At 43.2% G+C, this 16,244-nt stretch overlaps 1 protein-coding gene across 4 annotated transcripts in view; it reads left to right on the forward strand.

Annotated features, from left to right (window-relative positions):
- The window catches only part of LOC133630259 (junctional cadherin 5-associated protein-like), a 128,676-nt gene that overhangs the window by 102,085 nt on the left and 10,347 nt on the right, over window positions 1–16,244 (forward strand). For all 4 annotated transcript variants that reach the window (XM_062021737.1, XM_062021735.1, XM_062021736.1 and 1 more), the window contains exon 3: window positions 11,506–12,411. In XM_062021737.1, the coding sequence (XP_061877721.1) occupies window positions 11,506–12,411 (906 nt within the window). The remainder of the gene's footprint in view (window positions 1–11,505; window positions 12,412–16,244) is intronic.

Raw genomic sequence — 16,244 nt, forward strand, 5'->3', positions numbered from 1 at the left:
AAAAAATGTGCGAGTTGTGGAACTTTGAAAAATGTCCCATTCATTTCATTAGGAATTTCCTGGAAATCTCGGGAAAAGAGGGATTTTTTTTAGAAAATGCTAAATAATTTGAATGTTCTGACTGAGTTGAAATGGTTGGTGTTGGAATTCTTCAAATCGGTCGAGAGATGTTGAAGTGGTAACATTTTTAATTGAGAAATGGTATTAAGGAATTTCCGGATTTTCGGGAAAACCGGGAATTTTTCCAGATCAAAAAACAACTTTGTTTTTTTGTCCTAATTAAGGGGAATGTTTTTGACAGTGAAATGGTTGAAGTGGGTTGAAAAATGTGGGAATTGTGGAAGTGTGAAAAATGGATAATTCATTTTGAATGGGGAAAATGTCCCTAAAAACTGAAAATTCTAGGAAATCTGGGATATTTTTTTTCTTACAGTTGTTGAAAGGGAGCACACAATTCCTGAACAGGCTGAATATTTTGAAGATGGAACGGTTTGAATCGGATAACAAATGTGCGAGTTGTGGAACTTTGAAACATGTCCCATTCATTTCAATGGGAATTTCCTGGAAATCTCAGGAAAAGAGGGATTTTTTTTTAGAAAATGCTAAATAATTTGAATGTTCTGAATGAGTTGAAATGGTTGGTGTTGGAATTCTTCAAATCGGTCGAGAGATGTTGAAGTAGTAACATTTTTAATTGAAAATTTGGTGTTAAGGAATTTCAGGATTTTCGGGAAAACCGGGAATTTTTCCAGTTCAAAAAACAACTTTATTTTTTTGTCCTAATTAAGGGGAATGTTTTTGACGGTGAAACGGTTGAAGTGGGTTGAAAAATGTGGGGATTGTGGAAGTGTGAAAAATGGATAATTCATTTTGAATGGGGAAAATGTCCCTAAAAACTGAAAATTCTAGGAAATCTGGGATATTTTTTTTTCTTACAATTGTTGAAAGGGTGCAGACAATTCCTGAACAGGCTAAATATTTTGAAGTTGGAACGGTTTGAATCGGATAACAAATGTGGGAGTTGTGGAACTTTGAAAAATGTCCCATTCATTTCAATGGGAATTTCCTGGAAATCTCGGGAAAAGAGAGATTTTTTTTTAGAAAATGCTAAATAATTTGAATGTTCTGAATGAGTTGAAATGGTTGGTGTTGGAATTCTTCAAATCGGTCGAGAGATGTTGAAGTAGTAACATTTTTAATTGAGAAATGGTATTAAGGAATTCCAGGATTTTCGGGAAAACCGGGAATTTTTCCAGTTCAAAAAACAACTTTGTTTTTTTGTCCTAATTAAGGGGAATGTTTTTGACGGTGAAACGGTTGAAGTGGGTGGAAAAATGTGGGAATTGTGGAAGTGTGAAAAATGGATAATTCATTTTGAATGGGGAAAATGTCCCTACAAACTGAGAATTCTAGGCTAGCTTCTGTTAAAATGTAATAATCACTTATTCTTCTCTTCTTTGATACTTTACATTAGTTTTGGATGATACCACAAATTTGGGTATCGATCCGATACCAAGTAATTACAGGATCATACATTGGTCATGTTTAAAGTCGTCATGTGTCCAGGGACATATTTACTGACTTTATAAACATAATATGATTTTTTTTTAAACGAAAGAAGATTTTGTGATGCCAAAAAATAGCCACGTAATCATAGTAGTATCGACTAGATACGGACCTGTACTTGGTATCATTACAGTGGATGTCAGGTGTAGATCCACCCATGGCGTTTATTTACATTTTGATGCCGGTGAGCTATCGTATCCTCCTACGGTGTGTAGTGAAGCATGTTTAGCTATTCCTCGTCCTGCAGTGATAATGGTACTTGTAAGAAACTTACTTAATTTGTCGCCGTGGAGGCCAGGATTAGTGATTTAGAAGTAGCTCAAACACTGCGGCTGAACTTTAGCCGCTAGCTAGCTAGCCATGTCTTAAAGCACCTCTTCCTGAGGGTGTTTCAGTGTTATAACTTCACCTTTATCTTTACTTTTTAGGCCAAAATGCGTCCATTCTCCCTTTTCTGTCTACACACTGTGTCTGTTTGTAAGTACTCTGTGTGTGTGCGCGCTGCCGAACATGCTCCTCTGCTAAACCAGCAATGTTACGACGTGACGACGACGAGGGGGTGGTGGACCGGTACTTTTCAGAGGCGGTATAGTACTGAATATGATTCATTAGTATTGCGGTGCTATACTAATACCGGTATACCGTACAACCCTAGTTGTACACTATATATATATATATATATATATATATATATATATATATATATATATATATATATATATATATATATATATATATATATATATATATACATATATATATACATATATATATATATATATACATATATATATATATATATACATATATACATATATATATATATATATATATATATACATATATATGTATACATACATATATATATATATATATATATATATATATATATATATATATATATATATATATATATATATATATATATATATATATATATATATATATATATATATATATACATATATATATATATATATATATATATATATATATATATATATATATATATATATATATATATATATATATATATATATATATATATATATATATATATATATATATATATACTCTCCAGTTAGATAATTTGTGCTGGAATCCTAATCAGCCGCATATTCAAAACACATGCCAAATATTACACAGGTGTCATTCTCACTTAGCCCTTCTCACGTCTTTTGCTGAATCTGAAGATTTCTACCTGATTATAGCGTGCACGCCCCATCAATAATACATCATGTATATAGGAAGTTTTCAATAATGCACATGGAGGACGGGCTATATTTAGCTCACTGGTGTTATGCAATGGAGACCCTCTGTGAGATAGTTGTATGATCCGTCTATTGCCTGGTGGCAGCTCATCTGTTTTTTTGTTTGTTTTTTTAAACCATGGGTGTTTAGTTTGACTATTTGCACTAGCTGGCGCGCTGCAACTGAGACAAAGTCAATACAGCTGTTCCAAACAACGAGAGAGGTTTGTCGGAAACCTAAGATTCCGTTTGGCATTTTTCCGAATCCGGTATGAAATAATGAAAAACGTCCTTGAGGAAAGTCACTGGCATTGTTTTTAATGTTTCCGGGTTGTTTATTATTCCTTTGAGAGAACTAATCCGCATATTCCTATCACCGCCTTGGCCAGTGGGAATGTGGGGGATTGCTCCGACGTTTATGAGCTGCAATTTTCAGTCTGTTGTTTGCTTTTGTGGTTCTCTCTCTTTCCTGCCAGCTTCGGTTTGGATAAGAGACCGGCTCGTCTTTGCACTCCCGTTAGGCACATAGACACAATTAGACTAATGATGGTAACTCATCTTACATGTGATGGCCACTAATTGAGCACATCGGCATGGCTTCCCCCTTCCCTCCCCGGGAAACAATCTGTGACCAGTCATTGACGATCATAGATTGAAATGTCAAGGGCAGTCAATGGTCTCTGCCTTGGCGCCGGTGTCATTGAACATGCATCTTTTTTACGGCCCGACACGGCAATCAGATCCAATCGGACTATGGAGATGCCTCCGTGTTAACCATTGAACATCTAATTGTTGAAATATGATATTTAATGAATGAATTCTGGCGAATGTGAACGTTCCAAGGTCGTATTCTTGGAAGTATTGGGGTAAACAGTCCCAATGCCTTATGGTCTTCATGTGCCTCAACTTTTCTGTGATGGTCTGTCTCCATCTAGTGGAAGTTGGATCCAAAGACACAATGTAATGTTTGTCTTTTGACTCAAGTTGTCAGGATACCAGTATTTCAACAGCTGATACCAACTCAGTTTTTTCTATACTTATTTGATACCGTGAAAACAAATTGAACCCATGTACTTTTAAATTCCCTACTTTATTTAAAACACTTTCAATCCGTCAAAGGTTTCAGATCACTGTGCTTCTTTATTTGTTGGCAAATAATTGAAGTTGGAGCAGCAACCCCCCTAAGACAGACCTGGGCAAAATAAGTTAAGATTTTCAATCCGACCCGCTGGACGTTCTACAAGCTTGTTTGTATTCTTTGCATGTTGTTATCCATTCTGTGTATTGGAAATGCTGGCTCATTCTTCTTTAGCGCTGAAAATTGTCTGACACTACTAAATAAGCTGGTATAAACGTATTTTTTGCATGTTGTTATCGATTCTGTATGCAGGAAACGCTGGTTCATTCTTGTTTAATGCAGAGAATTGTTGCAACTCACTGAATAAATATTCGGTGCTGACAATACTAAAAAGCTGGTATAAATTAATTTTTTGCATGTTGTTATCAATTCTGTATATAGGAAACGCTGGCTCATTCTTCTTTAGCGCCGAGAATTGTCTGACACTACTAAAAAAGCTGGTATAAATATATTTTTTGCATGTTGTTATCAATCCAGAGAATGCGCTGAGAATCGTTGCAGCTCACTGGATAAACATTTGGTACTGACACTACTAAAAAAGCTGGTATAAAAGCATTTTTTGCATGTTGTTATTGATTCTGTATATAGGAAACGCTGGCTCATTCTTCTTTAGCGCCGATAATTGTCTGACACTACTAAAACAGCTAGTATAAATTTATTCTTTGTGTGTTGTTATCGATTCTGTATATAGAAAACGCTGGCTCATTCTTCTTTAGCGCCGAGAATTGTCTGACACTACTAAAAAAGCTGGTATAAATGTATTTTTTGCATGTTTTTATCGATTCTGTATACAGGAAACGCTGGCTCATTCTTCTTTAGCGCCGAGAATTGTCTGACACTACTAAAAAAGCTGGTATAAATGTATTTTTTGCATGTTTTTATCGATTCTGTATACAGGAAACGCTGGCTCATTCTTCTTTAGCGCCGAGAATTGTCTGACACTACTAAAAAAGCTGGTATAAATGTATTTTTTGCATGTTTTTATCGATTCTGTATACAGGAAACGCTGGCTCATTCTTCTTTAGCGCCGAGAATTGTCTGACACTACTAAAAAAGCTGGTATAAATGTATTTTTTGCATGTTGTTATCGATTCTGTATATAGGAAACGCTGGCTCATTCTTAGCGCCGAGAATTGTCAGACACTACTAAAAAAGCTGGTATAAATGTATTTTTTGCATGTTGTTATCGATTCTGTATACAGGAAACGCTGGCTCATTCTTCTTTAGCGCCGAGAATTGTCTGACACTACTAAAAAAGCTGGTATTGTGGTAATCTGTAAATGTCCTTGCTCATTTCTGTTGTCTGCACTCCATGTTCACTCTCTCTCTCGTTCACAGTATGGAGTGCAGCTGACGCAAGGCAGCAGCACACACCTGACAGTAATTAGTAACAGCTTATTTAACTAGGCTGCTGACAACCGGTGAGCGCCGGAACTTTGCCATTGCTTGCAACCTGTTGGTCGTGCCACGAGAACTCACTAGTTCATCGCAGACTTTTCATCTCAGGTTGGCCCGTATTATTCCTAGCCTTGTCTAGCGTTTTATTTTGGACCTAGTGTATTTACTTCTTTCATGAAGTATATTTTTCCTAGCCTTGTCTAGCGCTTTTAGTTTTGTGTGTTTATTTTCCTCTTAGTAGTTTTTTACATGGTGTGTTTTGTGTTTTCCACCATCGCCTTTGTTTGCTACCTTGTGCTTCCGCCAAATAAAAGGAAGAACAATTGTAAACACAAATTCGTCTCTGCATCCTTGGGATCCACCTCACCGTTTCCTAACAGAAAGTTCCGGCCATACCATGGAACCCGCAGAGACAGACTCCTGGAAAAGAGCATTTCAAGGCCATGCTCAAAGGATCAACCAGCAGGGGGACCAGCTCGACCACCTGAGCCGAGGTCTACAGGGGATGTCGGAGCGTCAAGACGCCATGTTGGAGCGAGTCAACACGCTGCTAGCCACCGTCATACCCACCTCGACCACTGTGCCTGACCAGGCATCCACCCAACCTACACAACCCGCAAGTACCGGCAACATACGGCTATCCCGACCCGAACGTTTTTCCGGGGAAAGGGAAGACGTAAGACAATTCCTGACGCAGTGTGAACTTCATTTCGAGCTAAACGCTTCCGCATTCACCTCTGAGCGGGCTAAGGTAGCGTTTGTCATCTCTCACCTGTCTGGCCGTGCTGGCACCTGGGCGACTGCCGAATGGAACCGCCAGACCACCTCCAGCTCCACATACGCGAACTTTTCCAAATCCTTGAAGCAAATCTTCCAACGACGACTCCCAGGTAGAGAGGCAGCGAGATCCCTTTTCCGGCTGCAACAGGGTTCACGACGGGTCGCGGATTACGCGATCGAGTTCCGCACCATGGCGGCCGATTGTGACTGGGGTCCCTCAGCGCTGTTGGACGCTTTCTTCCTGGGTCTCGCGGACGAGATTCGTCACATGATGATCCCGCTGTCACTCCCGACGAATCTGGATGATCTCATCGAGCTGGCGGTGCAAATCGACTTCCGCCTATTGGAGGAGAGGAGGGATCGACGAGGGAGACAAGCCCCACCTAGCAGCCAATCAGCGCCAGCTAGACCTGCCATCTGCAAGACGGAGCAACTCGAAGACACCTCCCCTTCATGGCAGATGGATGAGCCGATGCAACTGGGAGGCCGCCGACTCACCACCGCCGAGAGGGAACGTCGCGTTCGCCTCCAACTCTGCCTATACTGTGGGGCCGCTGATCATCTCATCTCCCGCTGCAAAGAACTGCCGCGCCCCGCCGCACGGCCACGAGTGCGCCCTCACTCGCCAGAGGACACGTCCACCAGAGGTCGCCGTTCTCCTTCGTTGGCCGCAGGCAGAATGCAGCTAAAAGGTACTCTTTCTTGGTCTAACCAACAAATAGACATTTGCGCTCTCATTGACTCAGGAGCAGATGATAACTTTTTGGATTTTGAGTTCATGAGACTCCATAAGATTCCTGTTGTCAAACTGTATGTGCCCAAGAGGGTGTATTCTCTTGATGGGCGCCTATTAGCCAGCATAACCCACCAGACACTCCCACTCAACCTGCGCTTGTCTGGTAATCATTGTGAGAAAATAATTTTTCTTGTTGTGCCATCACGGTCCGCGCCCGTCATTCTAGGGTTAACCTGGTTACATAAGCATAACCCGCACATAGACTGGCCTCGTTCGGCCATTATTAATTGGAGTGTAACCTGCCACACACATTGTCTTCGTTCCGCAGCAGGATCTCATACACCGCCACCTACCGCTGTTATAGAGAACATAGACTTGACAAACGTGCCCAAGCACTACCATGACTTAAGGGCGGTGTTTAGCAAGGATAGAGCACTCTCACTTCCCCCCCACCGACCCTACGATTGTGGCATTGATTTGCTAGCCGGGGCGGCGTTACCATCGACCCGTTTGTACAAGGTGTCTAACACCGAACTCAAAGCACTAGAAGAATACATAAACACATCTATAGCTGCCGGCCTCATTCGCCCTTCGACCGCACCTGTAGCCGCTGGATTTTTTTTTGTCGAAAAGAAGGACAAGTCCCTACGGCCTTGTATAGACTACCGCACTCTTAATCAGATTACTATCAAGAATAAGTATCCTCTACCACTCCTTGATTCTGCTTTTACTCCATTACAATCAGCTAGGTTTTTTACTAAACTCGATCTACGTAACGCTTACCATCTAGTTCGCATCCGAGAGGGGGATGAATGGAAGACCGCATTCAACACTCCTCTCGGACATTTTGAGTATCTTGTCATGCCTTTTGGACTTACTAATGCACCTGGCGTTTTTCAGGCCTTCATTAATGACATTTTTCGGGACATGACAGGTCGTTTTCTCTTTGTTTACTTGGACGATATATTAATTTATTCATCAACATTTGACGAACATGTGCAGCAGGTTCGGTTAGTCCTTCAACGATTGCTCGAGAACAAACTGTTCGTCAAGGCAGAAAAATGCGAGTTTCACTCATCCTCCATTCCATTCTTAGGTTTTATCATTGAGGAGGGTAGACTCAGACCGGATCCTGCTAAGGTAAAAGCAGTAGTAGATTGGCCCACTCCGGTTTCCAAGAAGCACCTTCAGAGATTCTTGGGCTTCTCTAATTTTTATAGGCGATTTATTCGTAATTTTAGTCGCGTCGCTGAGCCACTTACGAGGCTAACCTCTACTAAGGTTCCGTTTGAATGGACACCCGAAGCCAATTCCGCGTTCTTGAGGCTGAAAAGATTGTTTACTTCGGCTCCTGTTCTGTGTTACCCTGACCGTTCTCTCCAATTTTTTGTTGAGGTGGACGCTTCTGATTCAGGTGTAGGGGCCGTACTCTCCCAGCAATCCACCACCGACCAGAAGTTGCACCCCTGTGCTTTCTTCTCTCGTCGCCTATCCCCTGCTGAGAGAAATTATGACATTGGCAACAGGGAGCTTCTGGCGGTCATTTTGGCCCTTCAGGAGTGGAGACATTGGCTGGAAGGGGCGGAGCAACCATTCATCATCTACACAGACCACAAGAACCTGTCCTACTTAAGGACCGCACAGAGACTGAACCCCCGCCAGGCCAGGTGGCAACTATTTCTGACCCGTTTTAACTTTATCATCACGTTCCGACCTGGTTCTCAGAATGGGAAGCCCGATGCCCTGTCCCGTGTCTACTCTTCGTCCTTTGAGAACTCTTCACATGAACCAATTGTTCCCCATACCCACGTCATTGGGGGACTCCAGTGGGACATCGAGCGGCAAGTCTTGGAGGCCCTGAAGTCGGACACATCTCCTCGGGGCTGCCCACCAGGTCGGTTGTTTGTGGTTCCTCGGCTCCGTTCCAGCGTTCTGGATTGGGCACATGGGTCGAAGATCGCTTGCCACCCAGGTATTCGTCGCACCAGTTTTGTCCTCTCCCAGCGTTTTTGGTGGCCATCCATTCTGGCAGATACGAAGACGTTTGTGGCAGCATGTCGGATCTGCGCCCGGAACAAGGCATCCCACCAGGCTCCAGCAGGACTGTTACACCCATTACCCATCCCCTCCCGCCCGTGGTCACACATAGCTGTGGACTTTGTCACAGGACTGCCCCCCTCCGAGGGTAATGACACTGTCTTGACCATTGTGGACCGGTTCTCGAAGATGGCCCACTTCGTGGCCCTCTCCAAGCTGCCGTCAGCTCTTGAAACTGCCCAATTATTAGTGCTCCACGCTTTCCGGCTGCACGGCATCCCCACTGATGTGGTATCCGACAGAGGACCACAGTTTTCCTCGGCCGTCTGGAGGGCATTCTGCAAATCTCTGGGGGCCTCCCCTAGCCTGTCCTCCGGCTACCACCCTCAGAGCAATGGACAGACCGAGCGGACCAACCAAGACTTGGAGGCAGCCATCCGGTGCACTTGTCATCAGCAACCTTCGACCTGGTCTGAGAATCTCCCATGGATCGAATACGCTCACAATTCCCTCATTAGCTCCGCCACCGGCCTGTCTCCATTTCACGTCGCCTATGGGTTCCAACCACCAGTTTTTCCTTCTACCCAACCCAGTGCCGACGTTCCATCAGTTACTGCACACCTGCATCGGGCTCACCAGGCTTGGCGCAACACCAGGGCGGCGTTAAGAAGAACATCGGCCAGGAATCAACTCTTAGCCAACCGCCATCGCACACCAGCCCCACACTACCGGTTGGGACAGAAGGTCTGGTTATCGTCTCGGGACCTACCATTGGCCACCGAATCTAGGAAACTGGCTCCCAGGTTCATTGGACCATTCCCCATTGCCAAGATCATCAATCGTGTTGCAGTCAAGCTCCATCTCCCTAGATCTCTCAAGTGCCATCCTGTTTTTCACGTGTCCCGCATCAAGCCTGTCTCATCCAGCCCGCTCAGTCCTCCTGAGGTACCGCCTCCTCCACCCAGGCTGGTTGAGGGTCACCCAGCATATACAGTAAACACCATCTTGGATGTGAGAAGAAGGGGCAGGGGTTTCCAATACCTGGTGGACTGGGAGGGGTACGGCCCGGAGGAACGGTCATGGATTTCTAGATCGCTTATAATTGACAAGGACTTGATCAAGGAATTTTACGTTCGATTCCCAGACAAGCCAGGTAGGCCGCCAGGAGGCGTCCGTTGAGGGGGGGGTACTGTGGTAATCTGTAAATGTCCTTGCTCATTTCTGTTGTCTGCACTCCATGTTCACTCTCTCTCTCGTTCACAGTATGGAGTGCAGCTGACGCAAGGCAGCAGCACACACCTGACAGTAATTAGTAACAGCTTATTTAACTAGGCTGCTGACAACCGGTGAGCGCCGGAACTTTGCCATTGCTTGCAACCTGTTGGTCGTGCCACGAGAACTCACTAGTTCATCGCAGACTTTTCATCTCAGGTTGGCCCGTATTATTCCTAGCCTTGTCTAGCGTTTTATTTTGGACCTAGTGTATTTACTTCTTTCATGAAGTATATTTTTCCTAGCCTTGTCTAGCGCTTTTAGTTTTGTGTGTTTATTTTCCTCTTAGTAGTTTTTTACATGGTGTGTTTTGTGTTTTCCACCATCGCCTTTGTTTGCTACCTTGTGCTTCCGCCAAATAAAAGGAAGAACAATTGTAAACACAAATGCGTCTCTGCATCCTTGGGATCCACCTCACCGTTTCCTAACAGGTATAAATGTATTTTTTGCATGTTTTTATCAATTCTGTATACAGGAAACGCTGGCTCATTCTTCTTTAGCGCCGGAAATTGTCTGACATTACTAAATAAGCTAGTATAAATGTATTTTTTGCATGTTGTTATCGATTCTGTATATAGGAAACGCTGGCTCATTCTTCTTTAGCGCCAAAAATTGTCCGAGACTACTAAAAAAGCTGTTATAAATGTATTTTTTGCATGTTGTTATCGATTCTGTATACAGGAAACGCTGGCTCATTCTGCTTTAGCACCGAGAATTGTCTGACACTACTCACCAAAGAAATATTCGGTACTGACAATACTAAAAAAGCTTGTATAAATGTATTTTTTGCATGTTGTTATCCATTCTGTATATAGGAAACGCTAGCTCATTCTTCTTTAGCGCCGAGAATTGTTGCAGCTCACCGAATAAATATTCGGTACTGACAATACTAAAAAAGCTGGTGTAATTGTATTTTTTGCATGTTGTTATCGATTCTGTATATAGGAAATGCTGGCTCATTCTTCTTTAGCGCCGAGAATTGTTGCAGCTCACCGAATAAATATTCAGTTCTGACAATACTAAAAAGCTGGTATAAATGTATTTTTTGCATGTTGTTATCAATTCTGTATATAGGAAACGCTGGCTCATTCTTCTTTAGCGCCGAGAATCGTTGCAGCTCACCGAATATATTCGGTACTGACAATACTAAAAAAGCTCGTATAAATACATTTTTTGCATGTTGTTATCGATTCGTTATCAAAGTATCAATACTTTTGACAACCCTACTTTTGACAATCCATGGCCACATGATTTTTTTTAAACGTGAATTGCTTTTGTAAAGAACGTTTGTACAAACTCGACATTTTTAACCGTGTCTTTCCAATTAGGCTCTGCGATGGCTCCAGAGGTCAACAGATGCAGTCCAAGGACGTGTCCTTCTGGAGGAGGAGAGGCCAGGACTTTACCGTGCTGCTGGACTACGCTGACCTCAGAGATCCCCACGCAAGTGGACACGGGGACTACAAAAGGCCGCAGGGGCCTCAACAAGCCAGAGGTCAAGAGTTGTCCGCTGAGGAGCGCCAGAGGGTCGTGCAGGAGAGGCAGCGCTGGGCAGCCCAGGTACAGGCTCGTGCCAAAGAGAGGGAAGCGGCGCTCAATCAATGGAGACTGGCAGCTGAGAGGAAGTGCCAGAGCCTGGGGACAGATGAGTGGCGTCCAACCGTCAGCTTCAGTCGCCAGATGTCGCAAAATGAGGGTGAACGTTGGGCACTGGAGCAGCAACGGCTCCATGCCAGGACACCAGAGGGAATGGTAGTTCACCCCAGGACCAAAGCTAAATCCCAGTCCATGCCCAGGATGTTGCGGCCTGGGAGCCTGCAATACGTGGACGTGGCCTCATGCGGTCAGGAACTGTACAGACGTGTCAACGGTCACCCCCTGTCACACCATGACCTTTACAGGGCACCCCGCTGGCCCGAGAACGACAGGCCAGCAAGTGCCAACCAGTTGTCGTTAACGCCAAAGCCCCGCTTCACCCGGCCCCCGAGACCTCCCTCCTACGAGATGCACCAGCAGATCAGGGGAAGTTGCGAGGTATTGTCTGGGAGAGACTCGGTTATTTCCCAGACAAGGGACAGGACTCCTCTTCCCATCCTGCGGACAGGCGAGGCGCCACTGGACTATTTTGCACAGGAGTCTGGACCTCCAGGATACAACCCCCCTCCATCGTACAAGAGAGCCCCTGTGATTATAGGGGGGCACCGGGGATTTGGTGAGATTGCAGTTGACTACAGGTAAATTGTATTATTTTAAGAGTAATGGCATGACAATCGTTATTTGAAATGTTCCTAATTTAGGGTTATTTGGTCATAGATTAAATTGCATGAGCTTTATAACCTTAGGGATACAACCATATGAAAATGCCATATCACGGTTATTGTGAACACAATTAACATGGTGTTGTTAAATGTGCTCAAAAAGTACACACACAGAAATATTTTTAAAGGCCTACTGAAAGCCACTACTAGCAACCACGCAGTCTGATAGTTTATATATCAATGATGAAATCTTAACATTGCAACACATGCCAATACGGCCGGGTTAATTTATAAAGTGACATTTTAAATTTCCCGGGGAACTTCCGGTTTAAAACGTCTCGGTATGATGACGTTTGCGCGTGACGTCAATGGTTGAAACGGAAGTATTCGGACACATTGTATCCCAATACAAAAAAGCTCTGTTTTCATCGCAAAATCCCACAGTATTCTGGACATCTGTGTTGGTGAATCTTTTGCAATTTGTTTAATGAACAATGGAGACTGCAAAGAAGAAAGCTGTAGGTGGGATTGGTGTATTAGCGGCTGGCTGCAGCAACACAACCAGGAGGACTTTGACTTGGATAGCAGACGCGCTATCCGACGCTAGCCGCCGACCGCATCGATGATCGGGTGAAGTCCTCCGCCGCGCGGTCGATCGCTGGAACGCAGGGGAGCACGGGTGTTGATGTTTTATCATAGCTCTGACGAGGTCCCGTAGCTAAGTTAGCTTCAATGGCGTCGTTAGCAACAGCATTGCTAGGCTTCGACAGGCGGCACAGCATTAACCGTGTAGTTACAGGTCCAGTGTTTGGTTTTGATTGATTGATTGAGACTTTTATTAGTAGGTTGCACAGTGAAGTACATATTCCGTACAATTGACCACTAAATGGTAACACCCGAATAAGTTTTTCAACTTGTTTAAGTCGGGGTCCACTTAAATTGATTCATGATACAGATATATACTATCATATATACTATCATCATAATACAGTCATCACACAAGATAATCACATTGAATTATTTACATTAGTTACAATCAGGGGTGTGGAGGGGGGGGGGGGGTGTCTCCTGATAGTAGTATTGTTGATCTTCTGTCTATCCTTCCAGTCAGGGGCTTATTTCTTTTGTTTCTATCTGCATTTAAGCCCGATGCTATCACGTTAGCTCCGTAGCTAAAGTGCTTCGTCGATGTATTGTCGTGGAGATAAAAGTCACTGTGAATGTCCATTTCGCCTTCTCGACTCTCATTTTCAAGAGGATATAGTATCCCAGGTGGTTTAAAATACAAATCCGTGATGCACAATAGAAAAAGGAGAAAGTGTGGAATCCAATGAGCCAGCTTGTACCTAAGTTACGGTCAGAGCAATAAAAGATACGTCCTGCACTGCACTCTAGTCCTTCACTCTCACGTTCCTCATCCACAAATCTTTCATCCTCGCTCAAATTAATGGGGTAATCGTCGCTTTCTCGGTCCGAATCGCTCTCGCTGCTGGTGTAAACAATGGGGAAATGTGAGGGGGCTTTCAACCTGTGATGTCACGCTACTTCCGGTACAGGCAAGGCTTTTTTTATAAGCGACCAAAAGTTGCGAACTTTATCGTCGATGTTCTCTAGCACATAGCAGATCCATTTTATGTGTCATACTTGATCATTTCGCGATATTGCCATATTTTTGCTGAAAGGATTTAGTAGAGAACATTGACGATAAAGTTCGCAACTTTTGCTCGCTGATAAAAAAAAGCCTTGCCTGTAGCGGAAGTAGCGTGACGTCGCAGGAGCTAGTATTCCTCACAATTCCCCGTTGTTTACAATGGAGCGAGAGAGACTCGGACCGAGAAAGTGACGATTACCCCATTAATTTGAGCGAGGATGAAAGATTCGTAGATGAGGAACGTGAGAGTGAATGACTTGAGAGGCAGCGATGGACGTATCTTTTTTCGCTCTGACCGTAACTTAGGTACAAGCTGGCTCATTGGATTCCACACTCTCCTTTTTCTATTGTGGATCACGGATTTGTATTTTAAACCACCTGGGATACTATATCCTCTTGAAAATGAGAGTCGAGAACGCGAAATGGACATTCAGTGCCTTTTATCTCCACGACAATACATCGGCGAAATGCTTTAGCTACGAGCTAACGTGATAGCATCGTGCTTTAACTGCATATAGAAACAAAAGAAATAAACCCCTGACTGGAAGGATAGATAGAAAATCAACAATACTATTAAACCGTGGACATGTAAATACACGGTTAATGCTTTCCAGGCTGGCAAAGGTTAACAATGCTGTGCTAACGACGCCATTGAAGCTAACTTAGCAACCGGACCGCACGGAGCTATGCTAAAAACATTAGCTCTCCACCTACGCCAGCCAGCCCTCATCTGCTCATCAACACCCGTGCTCACCTGCGTTCCAGCGATCGGCAGAAGGACGAAGGACTTCACCCGATGCGTTTGGCGGCCCGGAGACGTAGGAAGTCAAGGTGTGGTTGTGTTGCTGTAGTCCGCTGCTAATACACTGATCCCACCTGCAACTGTCTTCTTTGCAGCCTTCATTGTTCATTAAACAAATTGCAAAAGATGTCCAGAATACTGTGGAATGTAAATAATCATGAAAATAATTTTATGCATTCCAAATATTAAATAAATGTGATCAAAAGTCTGCTAACAATGGAGCCTATTGTCCCGTTTACACTGCACACCAAATCTGATTTGTTTGCCCTCAAGTGGCACACATCGGGATTTTTTTTTGCCAGTCTAAACGCTCCAAAGTGCTTCAAATCGGATCTTTTCGTATCAGATTCAGCCATTAAAAGATTACAACCCTCCCAAATATATTACACTATATACATCCATTCACAATTTATATTACTTTACTTTACTTTCACGTAAAAAAAACACTAGTTTTTAAGGTGTTGCGACTTCTATTTTATTTTGTAGTCGTAACGACTTCCTTCCGGTCAACTTCCTTTGTTTTCACTTTATTGAAGTGCGCGTGCAAGTGACGTCGAGGCCACACTGGGTCCACATGCGCGTTTACACTGAAGTCTGATAAAAATCACATTTTACTTGCAGTGTAAAAACAGAAAAAAAAATCAGATTTGGGCCACTTTGGCCAGCAGTGTAAACGTAGTCTATGTGAGCCGCTCTATTCTGCCTATAAAGTCCTTGAAAAAACATCCAAACAACTCCATTAAGGTTTTATATACAGTATAAGTATATATGTAATGTAGTAACATTTATAATAACATTTAATATTTACCTACTTGTTATGGTTACTGAGGGGGGAGGTGACGGCAACAGACACCAGGGGGTTGTATGAACAATAATGTATTATAGATATAGTCAATATATATATATATATATATATATATATATATATATATATATATATATATATATATATATATATATATATATATATATATATATATATATATATATATATATATATATATATATATATATATATATATATATATATATATATATAATAATACAAAACAAAACTAATAAACTATAGAATGGTGTGTGACAAAATCCAAGGGCGTATGTGTGAGACTATGTGTTTAGATTAGCTGAAGTGTGTTACCAAGTGTTGATGGGAGCGAAGGAACGAGGCAGTCCATGGGGCAGGCAGGTGATCGGGGCGAGAGAGAAGCGTCCGAGTCCGTGTCCATGCGGGTGGGTCCAGATCCGGAAAGGCAGTCGAGATCCAGGGGGGGAGTCCAAGGGAGCGAGACGCACAGCTCGAAACTAAGGCAACGGAAGGAAAACACTGCGGGCAAGGGAGAAGACAGGAGACAAATC

This window comes from Entelurus aequoreus, linkage group LG15 (assembly GCF_033978785.1).
Source record: "Entelurus aequoreus isolate RoL-2023_Sb linkage group LG15, RoL_Eaeq_v1.1, whole genome shotgun sequence".
NCBI lineage: Eukaryota > Metazoa > Chordata > Actinopteri > Syngnathiformes > Syngnathidae > Entelurus > Entelurus aequoreus.